This window comes from Colias eurytheme, chromosome 3 (assembly GCF_061535395.1).
Source record: "Colias eurytheme isolate Ceu_HAF_F1 chromosome 3, ilColEury1 Martin Lab GWU primary, whole genome shotgun sequence".
Classification (NCBI taxonomy): Eukaryota; Metazoa; Arthropoda; class Insecta; order Lepidoptera; family Pieridae; genus Colias; species Colias eurytheme.
Window position 1 is genome coordinate 1,001,105 of NC_142982.1, and position 20,798 is coordinate 1,021,902.

The 20,798-nt window shown below is 36.9% G+C and overlaps 1 protein-coding gene across 1 annotated transcript in view; it reads right to left on the reverse strand.

Annotated features, from left to right (window-relative positions):
- Positions 1 to 972: 972 nt before the first annotated feature.
- ogre (optic ganglion reduced) overlaps positions 973 to 20,798 on the reverse strand; it is a 42,997-nt gene continuing 23,171 nt past the window's right edge. Inside the window, exons 4-8 of the mRNA XM_090119209.1 lie at positions 19,994 to 20,149; positions 3,323 to 3,480; positions 2,732 to 2,926; positions 1,950 to 2,111; positions 973 to 1,279 (exon numbers count right to left, since the gene is read on the reverse strand). Coding sequence (XP_089975335.1) covers positions 1,222 to 1,279; positions 1,950 to 2,111; positions 2,732 to 2,926; positions 3,323 to 3,480; positions 19,994 to 20,149 — 729 coding nt within the window. The 3' untranslated portion in view covers positions 973 to 1,221. The remainder of the gene's footprint in view (positions 1,280 to 1,949; positions 2,112 to 2,731; positions 2,927 to 3,322; positions 3,481 to 19,993; positions 20,150 to 20,798) is intronic.

Here is a 20,798-nt window from a genome sequence, read left to right on the forward strand (position 1 = left end):
GGCAACTTTATAGGAAATTAGAAGAGATTTATTTAAAAACATGATTTTCTACTCAAATAATAAAGAAACCCTGGACGAGTTGTTTATACTTTGTAAAAGATAAAATGGAAGTTTGGTTTTTTTTCTTTTCTATTTCCAAATAGTGAAATAATTATGAAATATTTAGTTTATAATCCCAAAGCCAAATAACTCCGTAAAAGAAATATATTTTTTTTAAAGACGACGCTTTTATTGGTCCTGTAAAATTATAAATTGTGCATCGAAATAATTAATGCATCGATAAAAAAGTATTTCTAAATTATAAAATTATAGTTTGAAATAACATTATCTTATCAAAAAAAATCTGTTAAAAGTAACACTTTCTATAACCGAGTATTTCTCTCTCTAGTCAAAGTACAAATTTAGAGTTGAATTCTTACGGTCTTACTAATAAAATGTTACCCATTCGCTTTGCAATGGATTAGTTATTGCAATAACCTGTCTTGTTTTTATGATTGACGTTTCATGTGAGCAAGAGCAGGACACAGCTATGGTAGAAAATGGTAGAAATTTATCCATTGTTTAACTTTTTATCAGTAAGGCCGTAAGTGTTATTCGATAATTACTTATATCAGCAACATTTAAAACTACGCAAAGGAAAATTTATTTACACTTAAGGCCAGTATCAGACGGTTTTATAGAAACCCACATCTTAATTTTAATTTCACCTTATTGGCGGGTAGCCGGAAATATCATTAACTTTTATAGAGTTTATTTTACTCGATTGAACACCCTAATATTATTTGAGGGTAGCTGGATATATTGCAAGTAGTTGGTTATGTTTCAAATTTACTTCCCGCCCGCTTCCCGGCCTGCTCTTCTCGAATAAGCGCTTTATTAGTTCCCTTTATCGATTTTAGTTTTAATCGAGTATATTTTAGAAATGATATCTACAATTTAGATGGAAATGTAGATTCGATATATAGATAGATTCTACATTTGCATTTTGTCGAACTACCCTCCAATCAGAAGTTACTTAGTCCATCTATATCAAATTTCGAGGGTACTTCATATATCCAACTACCCCCAAAAATTTACTCGAGGAAACTTCATATATCCAACTACCCCCAACTCCTCGAGGGTACACTATCAATATATCCAGCTACCCTCACTACGTATATACAGTGTTGTGGTGTGACGTCACACGGCTAGCACGGCAATGTCCCGCGGCCGCTTCGTGCGTCACGCGCGCGGCCCGCTCTTCTCGCCCATACGCTTTATTAGCTCCGCTATTAGTTCCCTGAAAATTTGCGTTAAAAATGTTAAAACGGTGGTAGGTGGAAAAATCTTTACTTATAAATATTAGTAGGTCTTCGGAATTCCAACCAATACCCGCGGCCTCATCATTAAAGCGGCTCGACGGAACTCAGGTTTTAGTCGGTAAGAAACCGACGTAACGGGGAGCCACGTGTATGTATTCAAGATTTCCCCACTTAAAAAAATATCTGCATAGATGAAAGATGAAAAATTAATTTGATGGCTTTTTTTGTATCGTTTGTTACAATTTAATTCAAAAACTATTAAATCGATTCCAAAACTTCTTTTACCATTAGAAAGATGCATGTTTTCCAAGTGATATAAGCTACACAGTTGTTCGGGTATTTCTATTTCATTCAAAATTTAAAAACAAATTCTTGAAGTATGCCTATATTAAGTTTTTTAGCCTTAAATATAACGCCAGCTTCCAGCTACTAATCATACAACTAAAGAAATATATGTATAAAAAAGACGGGTTGGACTCCGGGAGTGCCGGCAGAAGTGAAAACTTGATTATTAACGTTGAGCATGTTTGATATCCATCCGTCTTACGCTTTTTCGATCAGGTCACGTGTCCTGACGCGAGTTTAAGATTTTATACCCAACGCCGCTAAAGAAGTTTTCACTTCAAAAATCAAATTTCCCAAACTCACCTATAAATAAGCGGGTCCATATTCCTAGCGAGCATATACAACAACCACCAGTCGCCCACGTCCGTCCGTCTGGACACTATCAACGCAGACTCTATCGGTATCGTCCTAGATCTCGCGTGGAGTAGTCTCGGTCGGACGGACGGCACGAAGATTATCACTAGCCTGAAATTGGTAGTCATTTGTGAATATATTGTAGAGTATGGGACCAAGTGTGGAACCTTGTGGAACACTATTTATATCAACAATATTATCAATTAACTGAAATTGGTTGCCACTCGTGAATGTTTTGAATATAGGACCAAGAGTGGAACCTTAGGCAGATTAAATTTAGATTTAAAAATGGTCATTTAAATTAATCTTTGTGTTTTGAAAACAAATATAAAATATGCAATAAATTGTATCAACAAAACTATGCTCATAATATCATGTGCTACAGAGGATATTTAAAAAAGGAGCGCAATCACAAACTTGTTTCATTTCATCATATACTTAATAATAACGGTATTGTATTAGAAATCTTTGTAATTTGGTTACATGCTAATTTCGATGCTTCTACAGACAAATACTTCACAACTTTAGATGGACATAATTATCTAAATAAAGATTACAACTTACTATAAACGACGAGAGGCGAGGATAAAAGCGAGTATGATGTACCAGAACCACAGGAAGATGAAGGTCTTCATTCACAATGTGAAGGGACAGCACGCAGACGCTGTCGTGCGTCTGTATAGTGTCAGACCCACCGTACTGGTCAGATCTACATTTACATAAGAGCTTACCTATAAATGACGAGCAAAGCGAGGATCACGGCAAGTATGATGTACCAGAACCACAGGAAGATGAAGGTCTTCTCATTCACGATGTTAAGGGGCAACACACAGAGACTGTCGTGCGTCTGTATAGTGCCAGACGCACCATATTTGTGGAATGTGCACTTTGTGACGCGCGGGAACACGTATATCATTGGATCGTATCTGGAAATGAATAGAATAGAAGAATAAATACGTGATAGTATAGTTATGGATAGTAGGCTAAAATATTAAATAGTTGATGGATAAAAATGGGCTGAAAACGATTGTGTATTTAAATACTGTTTAAATAAAAGTGAAATAAAAATCATGGAAATTAATATAAAGGTGTTATTTTATTGATAGACATAAGATAAAACACGTTATAGTAAGGGTAGAAAATATTTATATCATAAACGTAAAAAATAAACGATTCATCAAATCTTTACTTAGGGAGATAAAAACATTGCTAGTATGTCCTAATAGACAGACGTATCTTGAAAAACTTGTATCACTGGTCATTCATTCTTCATTTCATTCATTCATTCATAAAATATCCTCCATAAAAGATAGATAACCCACCTCTCTTCCTGAGGCACTTCGCTGTACCCCAGCACCCTGGTACCATACGAGAGGAACTCGCCGTTGAAGAAGCTGTCCATCATCCACATCTGGACGACGATGTTCACGAGGCAGAGCATCTCGCAGCCCCAGTATCGGAACGCGTAGAGCTTGTGTCTCTGGAAGAAGAATGGTAAGATTTAAGTTTTGGGCCTAATGACATTAATTGTTTAATCAATGTGGTGGACTATTTATTGAGATTAAAAATTGCGAAGCTATTTACAATTTTTAATGCAAATAGCTTTACAAATTTCGACTACGCAAATGTCAAATTTCGAATTTCAGAAAAAAAAATGTTGTGTGGTTTTATGAAACCACGGTAAAAGTGAAACTGTTCGAACGGTTCCGAACACTGCTTTGTGTAGCGCATGTCGCGTGACGATCGGCTGCCGAGTAGGTATACCTACCCGGTAGACCAAAAAGTTTGAGACAATGTAATAAAAGTTTCACTTTAATATTTTTTTAAGAATCCCATATGCTTAAATTTAAGCGTTATAATAACCATAACAAAAATATTAACTGTGATAAAGAAATTTGTTTTATTTTACATGATATTCCAGTGTAAGTACTATTTCCTTTATGTAGCAGTTGACATCAGACGTTCCATTTTAGAATTCCACCCAAGCCAGTTAAAACGTAATCCATACTAATATCATAAATGCGAAAGTAACTCTGTCTGTCTGTCTGTTACTCAATCACGCCTTAACTACTGAACCAATTTGCATGAAATTTGGTATAGAGATATTTTGATACCCGAGAAAGGACATAGGATAGGTTTTATTCCGGAAATCCTACGGGAACGGGTTTTTCTTTGAAAACGCGGGCGAAGCCGCGGGCGGAAAGCTAGTTTAGGATAAGGAATGATTACTTTTACTTCAATGTCTGAAACCATTTCTCTAACCACAAAGAATCTTTATTGATTAAATTCCTCATTCTATATGAAAGACGTCCCACATCATTATGCTAAGACTTAATTATCTGACATTCCTTTCCTATCTCCGCTTAATGTAGGTGAAGACCCATGTCGTAATATACAGGCTGCGTTCCTTCATAAAGACTTAGTTATATGTTAATTTATTACAAGTTATGTCATTCTTCAATTAAATTGGATACTGATTAACAACTATTTGAGACAAATCCTTTTTTGTTATTTTTTATCAATAATGCTTCTTATGTAGGTAGCATTTCTGTCTATAAGTCAACAGATGGCTCAGAATAAAATTCGCCTTAAAACTCTGATAATTTTTTGAACATGGATTGGTAGATATTTTGGTACGAGACACAAAGGTGTCAAAAGATTTTTAGTTTTCATCATCCATGGTTAGATTTGGACAGTAGTAGTAGGTAGTTGTTCTACCTTTTCGCCGAAAATAGTTTGCCAGATTTAAACTTGCCAACCAGAATTTTATTTCGCAGAATCATCATTTGCAAATTATTATATGATTTTGTTTTATTTCCCAACCTCACAGTTACGAACTGCACGTTTGATCTGCTTTTCAAAATTACACTTTTTGAAACGACAACTTTTAAGAAGCAGAATGTTTTAGTTTGCGTAATTTAGTTGTTTAAAAAGAATCCTAAACACTGTAGTGCAAATACAACGTAAAACAACCGATACCTACAGCAGACGTCAAAAATTCATCCATACAATAGCGTTGAATAGACCTACAGATAATCTTTTCAAACGAACAGACACTTGGCAACACGACGTGAGGTCTGCGTCCAATAACCTGATGCTATCAGATAGACAGGATCAAGTGACCATCACTTGAATGTACCTTTGTTTGGAATGAACGACTGTTGAAGTTTTATCGTGTGGAATTCGATCATATACTGTTACTTGACCTTATGAGGTGGCTTTAGATAATATGCTTTTAGAAGTTATTAAATCCTACTGCCTGAGTTAAGATGTCATGCATTTCTTAAAGAGTAAAGAGGCATTGCTTTTATGGATAATTACTGATTATCACAGTACTATAAAGTAATCTATATAAAAGATGTTTGTATAAAAATTTTAAAAGCTCAAGTTCTAATGTGTTTTATACTAGCGGTCCGCCCCGGCTTCGCCCGTGGTACATATTTTGCAATAAAAGGTAACCTATGTTCTTTCTCAGGGTCTAAAGATTATCTGTGCCAAATTTCTTCAAAATCGGTCCAGTAGTTTATGCGTGAAAACCATACATACATACATACATACAAACTTTTCCTCTTTATAATATTAGTATAGATTAGTATAGATTATCAGAATGCAGTCAAAATATTATGAGTGACTTATATTGAAATGTCGTTCTTTCCATGACTACTGTTCGGACAATTTAATAAATCGATTTCAACTCTCCCAAAACAATTATGTTTTACAAATATGGAGATAATTACTGAAGCTGGTAATAACATGGTCGAGACCAAAAAAGCAGCACTTGCATGCAATTTGACTGTAAGTAATTAACAATGTTTCCGAGAAGTTTTGAGGAAAAATCAAGAAATAACTTCTAGATGTACGTTACCTGTAAAGATTGGCCTAAAAGTGCGTATACAAAATAATTGAAAATAAGCAGAATTGCTACGAAACAAACCTCTAAAGAAATCATACAGTCTAATTTATAAACACCTTTTTAATATCGCTGTTAATATCAGAAGAAGGGCATTGAACGACGTGAAGTGACTTGAAGTTATAATTTAAAACAATTTCGATCCTACAGTATCATGGCAATATGCATCACCTATATTCATTACTGAATCACAATCCAAATGAACTTAGTATGAAACGGTATGAATCATGTACAATCAGCATATTTTAGTTTTAATTGTCTTTGTTCAAAGAATTTACTTCCGCGTCAAACTCGTCTTCAAATACTGTGTGATTATCACATAACCTTGCTTTATTTAAACAATTACCTAATATTTAAGTACTTTTGCGTTATATTAAATCCTAATTTAATGCGGGAAAGATTTATGGAGTATAAAGTTTTTACAGGTACGTTTTTTGATGACGTCTATTTATTTTATAATATTGCTGAGTACAATATGTATTACAATTATTACAATAATTACAATCAACAATTACAATTACAATCTTATTTTATTATATGCATAGGTATGTAAACATATTATGAACACGATTTGCAGCGTAAGGATTACCAAAACAATATTAATGCAAGACACTTGAACCCTTCTTTCTAACCTTGAATGAAACCTGACACCACCAGCAAACATATTCGTCGGTAAAACTACAAGCATATTGTTTTTACTATATTGATAATATTAACTGTATATATCATACCAAGTTTCAAACAATCTAATGCTGAAACGTATACATATTTGAATGATGGCTTCAATTGTTCATATACTCTGATGGATGTTTATAAAACATTCGATAGGGGATCGGCATACTTGAATAATTTCAAGGCAGTTGTATATTATTTCAACGTTATTATAACTCTAGTGGCTGATAACAGAATTTATTCTGAATATCAATCAGTAAAGTGGAGGTACATGATACGTTAAATGGTTATATCACCTTTGATCTGAAGCAATTTTCCGATCAATTGATAGGTAATAAGTTGACGTCGTTGGTAATAAGCAAGTAATAAGAGTTCAAATGAATAAATTAATGCTAGCAGAATGAACAATAAATGTAGAATTCGTGCACATAGTAACATAGATAAAACAAAGGAGAATATAAAAACAGACTACAACTGTAGAAGTAAACAAAAAAATGACTGTAAACTACGCGTTGAATAGAAAAAAAATCCTACAATTTTTACGCTGAATGACGCTCAAAGGATACTTACTACAGGCGTACATTATAGGTATACAAATTATTATGTGGAGCATTATCATTTCATTTGCAGCAATTACACAGGTACCTACAAAATAACAGAAAAAGGAAAAAATCTAATTATTACGTCATCAGTCTGATTCCTGAAGTGAACCTTCTAACACAAAGAACTTTAACTAGATGAGAAGGAACATCTCCAGCTGCATATAAAGATCAACATGTCCTCAAAATAAATGACATCAGTAACCCATCACCCCAGCCAATCCCCTTACTTCATTTAAGGGGAACACAAAGGCACGCCAGGTGCTCACATTAGCTCACAATACGTCGCATCTGCTCTGCTTTTTTTAATAATTCGCCTAGTTTTGTGCGTACATCCATTTTTTCTCTACTCAATGAAGTGCAATGTTCTCTACGGTTTTGGTTTTGTTATTAAATAGCTTTTCAAAATCGCATATTTTATACAGATACTAGCGGTCCGCCCCGGCTTCGCCCATGGTACATATGAAAAATAGATGTTGGTCGATTCTCAGACTTACCCGATATGCACAGAAAATTTCATGAGAATCGGTCCACCCGTTTCGGAGGAGTATGCAGACTAACATTGTGACACGAGAATTTTATATATAAGATATTTAAAGCAAAAAACACAGTCTTATTTTCATCAATTTTACATGAACGGAGACAGGCTTTTAATATGTATATATTTTACTTTAAAAGCATTTAGAAGTTGAATATAAATCTATGGAAATATATTTTTAAAGTACCCGCATATGTAGGCGATCTTTACGTAAACATGTTAACAATTGAATACAATACCAAGGTTGAATGTGTGAATAAAAACTACACATTTGATAAGCATGTGTAAAATGAAGACCTTATAATAATATTGTCGTGGAATATACAGCACCTTATAGAGTATGAATAGCAGGAGCATTATTTATATACTGATACTGGCCTTTACCTACATGACTATAAGTACTTCGTAGGTACATTTGGACAACCAATAAAAATTGATTGTCCAAATGTACCTACGAAGTCTTTACGCGTATAAATTCCAAGCGACTGCAACTTATTGCGTGTTCTTTTTGGTCTTAGTTATTGACAGAATAGTATTCATTGATAGTATTTAAAAAAAAAATATCGAACAAGAGATTCACACTGGGGTAGATCTAAGACCCCTAATTTGTTGTATATTAGACTACAGGCCCGTGTTGAAAAAATTATGGGTCATTTGACCCACCAGGTGACCTATCTAGAACGATATAAGAGCATAAAATAATAAGATTCAGCACTATGACGTCACTTGTAAGCTGTCCACCTGAGTGCAGATGAGAATTCGAAGGTTCAGGTAGAGATTTTCTCCCCTTGTCTCCATGATTTTTGTACGGCGTTGCGGAATAATTGATTAAAAGTAGTATAGAAATAGTATGACACAGATGCCGTACAAAATCAAATGACCAAATTTACCCCGGCAACTGTCGAAAAATAAAAATAAATTCCGACTTTGTGGACCACCATTTTTGTACGGCTTCTGTGTCATACTATTTCTATACTGCTTTTAAGCCATTATTCCGCAACGCCGTACAAAAATCATGGAGACAAGGGGAGAAAATCTCTACCTGAACTTTCGAATTCTCATCTGCACTCAGGTGGACAGCTTACGAGTGTCGTCATAGTGCTGAATCTTATTATTTTATGCTCTTATATCATTCTAGATAGGTCAGGTGGTGGGTCAAATGACCCATAATTTTTTCAACATGGGCCTGTAGTCTATATGTATTTATCATTTGACATAGAAGTACGAGTGGTAACTTTAACTTCACATGTAGCGTTCAACGCAGGTCTCAAATCTCAATGTACAATTTAAATCATAGAGTTATTGTTGATTGACGACAATACCTAGTAATCATATACGCTTCACGTGCACCAGAGCATTCTATAACCATGGCCTACATGTACCAATTATACATCATTTATAAGCAAAACATTGATGTTTAAAAATTATGACATTTTCTAAATTATATCACACTAGCTTTCCACCCGCAGCTTCGCCCGCGCAGTCAAAGAAAAACCCGCATAGTTCCCGTTCCCGTGGGATTTCCGGGATAAAACCTATCCTATAACCCGGGAAAAAAAGTAGCCTATGTCCTTTCTCGGGTATCAAAATATCTCTATACCAAAATTCATGCAAATTGGTTCAGTAGTTAAGGCGTGATTGAGTAACAGACAGACAGACAGAGTTACTTTCGCATTTATAATATTAGTATGGATGTAGCCCAGATTTTCCGTACAAATAAGACTTGAGACCCAACGGTAAAACCTGGAATAACAACGGGGCCAACTTTATTTTTAAAGTGAAACTTCTTTAGGCGCGTTGAGAGTAAAATTTCAAGGTCACGTCATGGCAATACCGTCGCGTCATGGAGTAAGGCGACGATTTTGGTATCTTTGAATCTTGCCAAAGAAGTTTCACTTCTGACACGTGCGCGCAGCTGACACGCTCTTTTTATATAGTATTTTTTTTTAATTTCACTTAAATAATAACTACTCTGCTAACTGTTAATCGTTTCGTGGCAGATACATATTAGCTACGAATCCCTAAAAAAATGAATCAATATAATATTCAAATTTCTAATCAATGTACCATCAATAATATACATGCATATTTCAAGTATACGCTGTTAAACACACCATTAAAATTAAAGTGGTACTCAAAAACTGTCTCTGAATAGTATCAGTAGTTGATGTCTACTTGAAAATTGATTGCCCACTTTAAAAGCATTTTATTTTTGGTACTACATTATATTTTGTGGGGTAGATAGAGGAAAGTTTTATTTAATATAACTCTATAATTTATTATGCTGGTTGTAAGGGCTTGTTTCAATTTAAATATAATTTCACGTGTTATATGTATTGACATGACATGACATGACATGATTTAAAAGAGCAACTATGGAGTTTCTTGCCGGTTCTTCTCCGTAGGTACTGCTTTCCGAATCGGTGTTAAATGTTAAAAATATGTAATGACGTTTCAAAAGTGCTTCTAGAAGAAGTCTAATTGAATAAATAAATGTTTGAATTTGAGTTATCTATGCATATAAAAAAGTAAATATAGCACAGGTGTTGCTAAGCGCAAAACTCGAGAACAGCTGAACCGATTTCATTAATTATTTTTTTATAATATTCCTAAACCTACGAGGATGGTTCTTATGAAGAGAAAACGTAAACATGTACCACGGGCGGAGCCGGGGAGGACCGATAGTAATTCAATAAAATGACTGACAACTAATTCCTACTAACTCCAATCGTAACAACATTTTGTATTGATTGATTCAGTGTTGCCACATGCCAAATCGATAAATTTTTTTTTTTTTTTTTTTTTTTTTATACTTGATAGGCAGGCGTTTGACCACTATCCCGCCTGATGTAAAGCGGTGATGCGATCTATGTAGGAGCACGTCTGCCTAGAAGAAGCCTATTCACTCTAGACTTGAAGAGCTGCAGATTGTAATGGTCTGGGAATACCGACGATGGAAGAGAATTCCACTCCTTCGCAGTTCGAATGAAAAAAGAGTTCGCATAACGCTGAGTGCGTATGAGCGGTATATCGACTGTGAAGGGATGGAGTTCCATTCCGCGCCTGGATGTCCGATAAAGAAATGGAGAAGGTGGAATGAGGTGGTGGAGTTCGTGTGCACATTCACCGAAATGTATTTTATAGAAGACCGACAGACATGCAACTTGCCGGCGGTGATCCAGACTTTGGAGTTTACTACGAGTCAATGAGGGATCGGCAATAATTCTGCAAGCTCGCCTTTCAATGGAGTCCAAAGCTCCAAGGTGAGTTTTGGCGGAACCCGCCCAAAGATGGCTACAGTACTCCACACACGACCGAACTTGGGCTTGATAAAGTTTAAGAAGCTGTTCCGGTGTGAAGTAATGTCTCACTTTAGCAAGTATTCCAAGTTTTTTGGCTGCTACTTGGGCTTTGGACTCGATGAATTGGCCGAAATTGAGATTTGCAGAAATCGATACACCAAGTAGATCAAGGCTGTTGGTTAATGAGATCGGTACGCCGCAGAAATATGGAGTCAGGTGAAGGGAAGTCCGTTTGGCAGTGAAAAAACACGCTTGTGTTTTTTTTGCGTTAAACTCAACTAGATTAGCGTCACCCCAACTAGCGACATCCTGTAAGGCTGAGTTCATACGCGTAACCATGGCCTGCCGCTCGGATTTGGTAATGATTTGGGATGCTTGGGCATTGGATAGATACCTCTCTACAACAGTAGTATCATCTGCATATCCGAACATGTTTGGTTTGAGAAGGTCGTTTATATGCAGAAGAAATAATGTTGCAGAGAGGACGGATCCCTGAGGAACACCGGCATTAATAGTCATTTCATCTGATGAACAGCCATCAATAATGACACGAATCGTACGTTCTTTCAGGAAATCTTCTATCCAAGCACAAAGAACATTGGGAATACCGTACGCTGGAAGTTTGCTGTAAATGTAAATGTAAATCTGGATATAGTAGTCTAAAAATCTGTATAAAATCTGTATGTAATGAAACCGTAAGCTGTTTAAAATCTGAATGGTATGTTTGTTAAAGAAAACATTGGATTGTACTTAAAACTTTATTGATTAAAAAAATACATACTTTTATTCATTTTATTAATCAATTTCTTGTGAACATTGAGCTTAAAACATGGCTCGTTATTCAATAATTGTTTTGTCAAAATTAGCCCCTCCATCGTTTCGGTGCCTAAATGGTTCCTGGTTTTTGTTTTAATTAAATTAATAGATGAAAAAATCCTTTCATGTAATCAAAAAACGTAGTCGACTCGTAATCATCGTAATGAACGAATGATTGATTTGCAAACATTAAAAAGAAACAAATACATTCATTCGTTAACAAAATACATGTTTCGGGAAATCCCCCAGAATAATATACAATTATTGTTTGTTTGTTCCGAGGGAAATCCCCAATGTACGCCATGAATGTTGCCGGATTTAAACAACTGTATAAAAATAATATACTTAGATAATGGATTATTTTATCATAGTTAGTGTCCTTTACCTAAAATCTGTATAAAAGTAAAGCCAAATCTGTAATCTGTATAGTGGTCTTAAAATCTGTATAGATACAGATAAATCTGTATATATGGCAACACTGGATTGATTTATCCCTATTGTATAAATAATTAAAAACACAAAAACGCGTAAACGTTTAACTTCATTTCGTAAACAATGTGTTATCATAATATTATATTTCTTGCAACAACGAATTCCAAGAAAACCAGAGTCCGGTATAATATTGTTCCGACTCAACCCCACATGTTTTTTGCACATGTCGCATATTCCATTCACAGTTTTTGTAGAATTTTGACATTACTGAGAATTTATTTTTTATTCAACCTTACGTTCTGGATTTGTTTCCTTTATAACCAACATTAAGTTACTGGTAGAACGTTTACCGGGTCAGCTAGTACTTACAGCAAGTAAAATTAAAATTAACCTTTCTTATCCATCGAAAATAAAAGGTATTTTTACTACACGTAACATTTGCCAATCCTTGGCCTACATTTGGAATACTACTAATAATATAAATGCAAAAGCTTGTAAGGATGTATGTTTATTGTTTGTTACTCTCACAAGTCTTCGTCTTCAGTCTTCCGCCGCTCGCGATCTAATTTTTTCCATTCTTTGAAATCTCATTTATAAAGCATTCCAATGCTATAATACAACATTTCAAATATGAACCAAAAATCAAAACTATACCACTACCAGAATCTCTACACCAGTCGACACCATTGGTCATTGACACCGTCACCACGGTACCGTTATAGGAAGCAAAAACTGCGTCTGCGCAGTCGAGCTAACGATTTTAAACGATAGCTTCCTATCTGTAGGGTACTTCTTGTGACCGATGTGGTAATTTGTACTTGATGGTTGTGATGTGTCCTTCTACGTCTGTTTTCCTTCTTTATATCGTCATATTGCATAATAAGAATTGAATTACAAATAAGAAAAACATTCGCTTGTATTAACATGAGTTCAAATAAATGAGTCCAATAACTTTTATCTAAGTAAGGAGATTAAGCTACATTGAAATTTCTATTTGTTCCTTCAAAAGTTTGATATTGTATCCTACGAATTATCACTATATGCATCATGAATAAAAATACATTCTCATTCAACGTGGGCGAAATCGCGCGCCTCAGCTAGTCACAATTATATAGATATCATTCTATATGATACACTATTATAGACCATATCAGGTATACAGATATCCGTAAATAACTTCGAATGTATGACAATCAGGGTTGTAGAATTATTATGATGTCTTAAAGCAGTTTTATTTCCAGTGTGGAAAAAAGACAGCGCTATATAGGTCGTCTAGCGCCATCACTATCCCACTCTGGAATGAGTATTCATTCACTTTAGGACATCATAGTTACCCTCTAGCTTTCAAAACACTAATTTGACGACATCCTGTTTACCCCCCAGGCTTTAAACATCAACTTAGCGCGCATTACGAGTCACGTACCTAAATCTACTCCTTCAAGCACTCCTCTCCCTCATGTTCTAATGTGACATCCGCGCAATGACGCCAGAATCTACTACGTCAGAATCAATTAAAACCTCATCACGGCGGCGGTTTGTGAGCGGCGTCTGAGCGTGGGAAATATAGTCATTACGTAGGTCGTAGGAGACAGTGACGTAAGGGCAAGGGCCCCGAGTTAGTTGGGGTCCCGGGAATATTATATGTACGTATCGTTTTGACTAAAGTATCTCTTATCCCGTAAGTACCAATTATGAGCAATATAGAATTTTAATTGAATTTACTGAAATCAGGAAGCGCTGCAGGTGAAATGTGCCTCCTGTAGCCTGCGTGACTCTATTTAACACAAAAGCTCCCACAAAATTGCATTATAATATATTTTTAATAACCTAGCTAGTCATGACGTTGAAGTGAAGATAATTTTTGTTCATAATATAATAAATGCTGCAGCCATAGTGCATATAACCTTCTTGACCCGTGCTTAAGCGAAAGTTTTAAAACTTCTTTACTAAAGGGCCTTTCTGAACTTTGCAAGAGGCTCCAAACAACCTAATTACGGCACTGGTAGGAAGGAACAGAAAAACTATGAATGGCACGATTACACTTGCCGGGGAGTGGAAACGTACGCCACGCTTGAGTACGCGTGATAATTCTATTTTGAAGTTAAATATAGGTGCATGATAAAATAATGATAGGTTACACAGGTAACATTAATGCGTTTAGTCGCTGCATACGCGCTTTTTCACTGCATTTTAACTGATAATCACTTTATAAGTTTTAATTATTTCATTTTCCTTATTTGAAATGATCTTGAACGAATCCGATATTACATTTTTAAATGGGTACATTTCCATACGATTTATTTATCTAAACCAAATCAAATTAATGAATCAATCAATCTTCTGAAATAGGACATAGTCGTATTCTTGTTTTTTAGTTTTTATCAACAAACATAATTTCCACTCCATTATTAAAACTACCAACTCCAAAAACACGTGGTCACCTTTTTTTTTTTTTTTTTTTTTTTTTTTTTTTTTCAAGTGGGGAAATCTTGCCTAAGATACCCACGGCTCCCGGGGAAGGAGCCGTGGGTTATGTCGGATTCCTACCGACCAAAACCCCACCGTGTACCAACGCGCTGCTTTAGACGGGATGCGGGTACACATTCGCAATCTTCCGCATGTCCCGCCCAGCAGTTGCCCGTTTCCAGGCCCTCCGCCACTTGCCCGTTTCCAGGCCCTCCACCAAATGCCTACCCCGGGGCGGCGCAAGCTGTACACGAGCTCACGCCACCCGCTCGCCGATGATGGATTGTTCCCCGTTCCATCATCGGCGTTTCCCAAACCCTCGACCCCAGCACCGACCGGCCGAAGGGCGCGCGCCGAAAGGCCCTCTGAAACGTGATTCACGCGTCGAAGGACCCTCCGGCGCACTTTTATAGAGGTTTCCCTCGCAGCCCCCACCTCACACCAGAGGTGGCGGCCCTCGGTCCGGCCCCACGGACCGGATTACGAGTTGGCAGACGGCTGTCGCAGGACAGCCGCCGCCCTACTCCCACCTACAGGAGTCACCGCGTGTCACAAAAGTGACGCGTCGGGATCCCGCCCCCTGTTTTGTTGGTAGTTAGACTACCAACAAAAAACAACGCGCGCGGCCTCTGGCCGCCATCCACCGCCGCAAAGCGCAGCCCCCTGCCAGTCGGTCGGAACGAGACCCAAACGAGCCTCGATCGACCTTCCAACCCCATTTTGCCCAGCCAAATTGCCAGGCCGCGACCACTAGCCGCCATACCTCGCCGTACCACAACGGCACCTGAGCCAATCCTGGCCCCCCGGAGGATCCTAGCCAGCTAGCCAGCCATCCAGCCAGCCAGCCAGCCAGCCGGACAACCAGCCGGTGACAGCAAGCCAGCCAGCCGCCGCGGCTCAAAGCAGCCAGCCAGCCAACCGGTGGGATAGCCGGTTTCAGCCAGCCTGCCAGCCGGCCCCCTAGCCAGCCAGCGAGGCAGCCGGTGTGACCAGCCGGTTCCAGCCAGCCCGGCCAGCCGGCCTTCAAGCCAGCCAGCCAGCTATATGGATCCCTGGCCGTCGAACCAATCGTGTCGTCAGACGATAGACCGGCCTTTCAGCCCCTCCGCGTCCAATTAGCTTCACTCAGAGTACACAAGTGCACTCCAAGCTACTGAGCCCCCCCGGCCACGACAAGGCTTGGAACTGATGGGGGGGAAACACGTGGTCACCTAACCTAACATTAACCACGTACCAAATAATAAGCAAGATAAAAAATTGGATCACGATATACAGCCTCTTACTTATCAAGACATCCGCCAGATGGGCGGATATGGCGGCCTTTACGCAACCAGTTTATAGCAAAAACTATTGTAGTTTACACGAAATAGGTACAAATATCGAATGACCCTCAGAGACACATTTATTCACTAGAGAAACAACAATCCGAATTTAGCCAACACAGAACTAGGTAAAGCTGAAGAAAGACCAGTTTACATCAAAAACTATCGTAGTTCACTCGAAATAGGTACAAATAGTGAATGACCGTCAGAGACACATTTGTTAACTATAGAAAACACAATCCAACATTCGTAAACATTTAGTTCTATCTAGTAAAAAAGCTGATGAAGGAAGAAGCTGGAGACGTTTGACCTATAGTAAAGTCTGGGAGTAAAAGACGATGAATAAATGAATACTTTAAGAATTCAAATCATGAATCCTTCGATATTCTGGCTTGATTAAGGACCTTATAAAGCCCCAATAACACAAGAGAAAAGAGTATTACAGAAACCATATCCCAAAAAGAGCTTGATACAAAACGCTGTTTAATTAAAACCCCGCAAGTTGATCATTTGGCTCACCCAATTAAAACCTAAGAAGACTTAGAAGCGATTAATCAAAAGCCTTCTGGGAAATCATTACATGACTCACTATAGCGCCACCTGTTGTAATCGATAATCCGGGAAAGGCCTAGCCTAATGTTTACATTTCAGGAAACGGGGGTGATTTGAAAACTAATCAAAATAAAAAGGTAATAATTTGTCGAGCAATGAATTGGCTTTGGGAATACAATGCGCTTGTCGTAACTTTCAAAGAGTTGTATATAGGTTAAAATCGTAACTTTTTACAAGCGTTAAACTATGAAGTATGAAGTATGGCCTTTCTCATAGAATAGTCCAGCGTCTAACATTAATTACAAGATGAGATCTTATTACATTTCTACACGTTGCTATGATGATGCTATTGAGACTACCCTTGTAGTGTAATTTTGTTGCGGAATTAAATAGTGCGTGTATATTATTTTGCCCATAACATGAGCACTGCTTATAAATGGATAGCTTTTAGTTATTTGTGTTACCTTGACTTAATTTAGTCACTATTGAAATTCACAAGCTAATCCAATAGAGGTACTCTACATCACAGATTTCACAGAACGTTGCACAAGTTCTGAACATTGACCAACTGTGAGACAAATAGTACAATGGTCACGCGCCCTAATCGAGATGATAAGACACCGAAGTCTTACGCAATCGAACATTGAACGGGCGACGACCTGCAGCAAAAAGTTCACCAGCTTACCAACGGTCCGTCACGATCCATTTTGTAAGGCCAATGGATTTTACGTTAAAATTCACAACTTTCACTTGACTATGATTTCACGTTGTTAAAAATGCGGCAAAACTTGTCGATTTTGCTGGTGATAGTAATGTCACTTTTTTTCAAGAAAATCACTTTTACTTCAATATAATTAGCTTTTTACACCATTAAAAACTAGTCAAAGTCAAAGTAATATTTTGCTGTCATTTATTTTAAAACAAGTACCTATGTTTTCAAACTCAATTTGCCGCCTGTGTTGCATAGTCGGACCTAATAGAAAGTACATTTCAACTCCTGATATGTGTTTACCCACTATCACACAGGTTTTCCCTCAAACAAAATAAAATCATTTTACCTCTTCCCAAGTGACTAATATAAACGTACAGGGTCTTTCCAGTATCAAAATGAATTTCGATTTTCATGCTCGACGCGAATTCCTTGTAATCCAGTAGGTAAGTATAATTAACAGGTACAGTAAAAGTTCCTTATTCGCGGGCAATAGGTTCCGTAAATGTGCCGCGAATAGAGAAACCGTGAATATGGAATGGTAATTTGTATGGGGTTATAGGGGATACGTTCCTAGGCGACGAAATAAGAATTGATTAGAAATTGATTAGGATAAGGATAACAATTGATTTTTATTTAGGTAAATACATATATGTATGTACCGATGTACCGATTCGATACGCGAATAAAGAATTTTGGGCCGCGAATATAGAAATTAGGTCGCATTTTTTCCACCCGCGAATAGTGAAAACGCGAATGAAGGAAGCGCGAATAAGGAACTTCGACTGTACAGTCAAAGTTCCTTATTCCTTATTTATTACATACATATATGTATTTACCTAAATAAAAATCAATTGTTATCCTTAGAAAACGCCTGAACTACAACTACGAATTTATAATGTCGACTAAAAAACGAGTAAAAACTGCTAAGCCATTGCCTAAACCTGAAGAGAATACCTAATTAAGTGGTAATTAGTAAATATATATGGTCAAAAATTTCAATAAAACTGATTTCTTTATGTATTTGCTTTCTTATTTCGTCGCCTAGGAACGTATCCCCTATAACCCCATACAAATTACCATTCCATATTCACGGTTTCTCTATTCGCGGCACATTTACGGAACCTATTGCCCGCGAATAAGGAACTTTTACTGTATTTCAATTTGTAATTTCATATTTATAAAGGATAATTAAATATATGTATCTAGGTTTATTTATGCCAAGTGAAAAACAATCTATTCAAGCAAATTGAGAGCAATGTTTCCGAACAAATTGGAGACCTATTTTATACTGGTAGTACTTTAAATTGACCTAACGGGATCATTTTAGTGGTCGTAGAATGCTCTTACAATGTGCGGCCTAGTTGACGATTTCCTTTTTAAACGTATGCCTAACACAAAAAAGACGGGTTGCACTCCGTGCCGGCAGAAGTGAAAACTTGATTAGGTTTTTCGATCAGGTCACGTGTCCTGACGCGAGTTTAAGATTTTATACCCAACGCCGTTAAGCATTCGTGCGTAACGTATAAGTCTTAAGTCATTTTTTCTTACTTATTTCACCCATCTATAGTTACATAAATTTTGGCAACATTCCAACCTCCAGCAGCCACCAAAGTTTTAACAAATCAATTACATTCAAGATTCCTCTAACTTCACATACAATTCATTAATTATATAAAAATGTCCGCCATATGTACAATGGCAATCTGACAAAAAATATTGTACAAACCTTACTAACCATATACGACTAAATAAGGATATTTGAAATTAAAGACTTTTTAACGGATTTTAAACGCGATTTATTCATTACGCGAGCGTGGTCACGAGGAGACATGTCTCATGTCTCCCCGTGACCACGCTCGCTGTAAAGTGTTCGAAACGTCGGGAAAATAATATAATGAATGAATCGCGTTTAAAACCCGTTAAAAAGTCTTTAATTTCTAAATGTATAATACTCGCGTAAAATCAAACACTAGAAAAGGATATTTGACTTGATTTCTATGACCATTCTACTCCTTTACTACATTTCCACCTATCCCTGGCTAATAAACTCTATGTATGTGAATGCCCCTGGGATCGAAGTCCGTGCGTAGCGTTGCTAATGATCCGCATGCCTTGACAACGTGTAGGGAATCACGATGGCAAACTGTTGGTTTATATAGAAAAAGGCTTTTCTGAGAAACGACTCGTTGGTATGGCTGGGTCGGAATAGGACATATAATTTATATAAAGATTTATCGTGCTAGCTTCCCACACTAGTCTTTGACGTAGATAAAAAATAAATCTGATCTAAAACTTTTAGTAAAATAAACAAAGCTTCGGATCATATCTTCGGCGCACTAAACTGGCATCTATAAGAATGAAAGATAAGTTTGTATATCCGTTATTCAATTACACAAAACGGGCTCATGAGATATGGATGCAATTAAGCACTGATATAGATTATTTTTGATTAGCACATAAGTGCGATGTGAGTGAAGCCACGGGCACCAGCTAATCACTACATTGTATAACACAAACTTGCAGGTCTATCTGTCCCTATGTATGTATCTTTAAAACAACGCAAAGGATTTTGACGCAATTTTAGTATATAGTTCAAGAGAAACATTTAGTATACAATTTGATAAATTTTAGACAAGTTATACGCGGGCAAAGTCACTTAAGATTCTACTCACCCTTTCATGCCTGATGAGATATCCAATGATGACGTCCTTCTTCTTCTCTTTCTCCTCTGCATGACAGATGCCCATATTGAGACCCATCACTATGGTCCTCAGCAAGCCTCCTTCAAAGGCGTCCCAAAGGTACTTGGGCGTGTAACACATTATTGCCTGAAATATCCAAAATGTGATAAATTTTAAAGAATAGTACTTTTGCTTTAAGGTAAAAGACGCGGTTTACCCGCCTAGTGATCGATATTTCTATTCTTTAAAATTTAAAATTAATTATAAAAAGCATTTAAATGCTAAAAACTAAATAATATATCAAATTTCTGTTTAGTTTGGAACTTATGTCTGAAGCTGTATTAAGGTGAAAAGTTGGGCCATAAATTTCGTTAAACACTATTTGAACAATGCTTTACTGCAACTACTGTTACATAACTTTAAACTAATGTTATTCTTCAAGTATTCGAATATTTATAATGGCTTAAGATCTATACTATTATCATTTTTATTCATGCATTTCATCTGTGCATGTGTTTGTCACCGATCTCCTCCTAAAGGTCTATCTTCCAATGAATCCAGGATTCGATGATTATTTGGATTTACAATTCGAACGCGAGGAAGCCGTGGGTACAAGCTAGTCTTATTATAATATTTCCAGAACAATGTTAAAAGGGATAGTGACATATATATAGTAGTAGTGAAGTCCCGTGTCCCCGTAGTGGGGTAAGGGGCAGATGCATTATTCATACATCTGTTTCACTGATCGATTTTCTTTTAGGGACAAGTAGGTGATCAGCCTTCTGTGTCCTGCCAG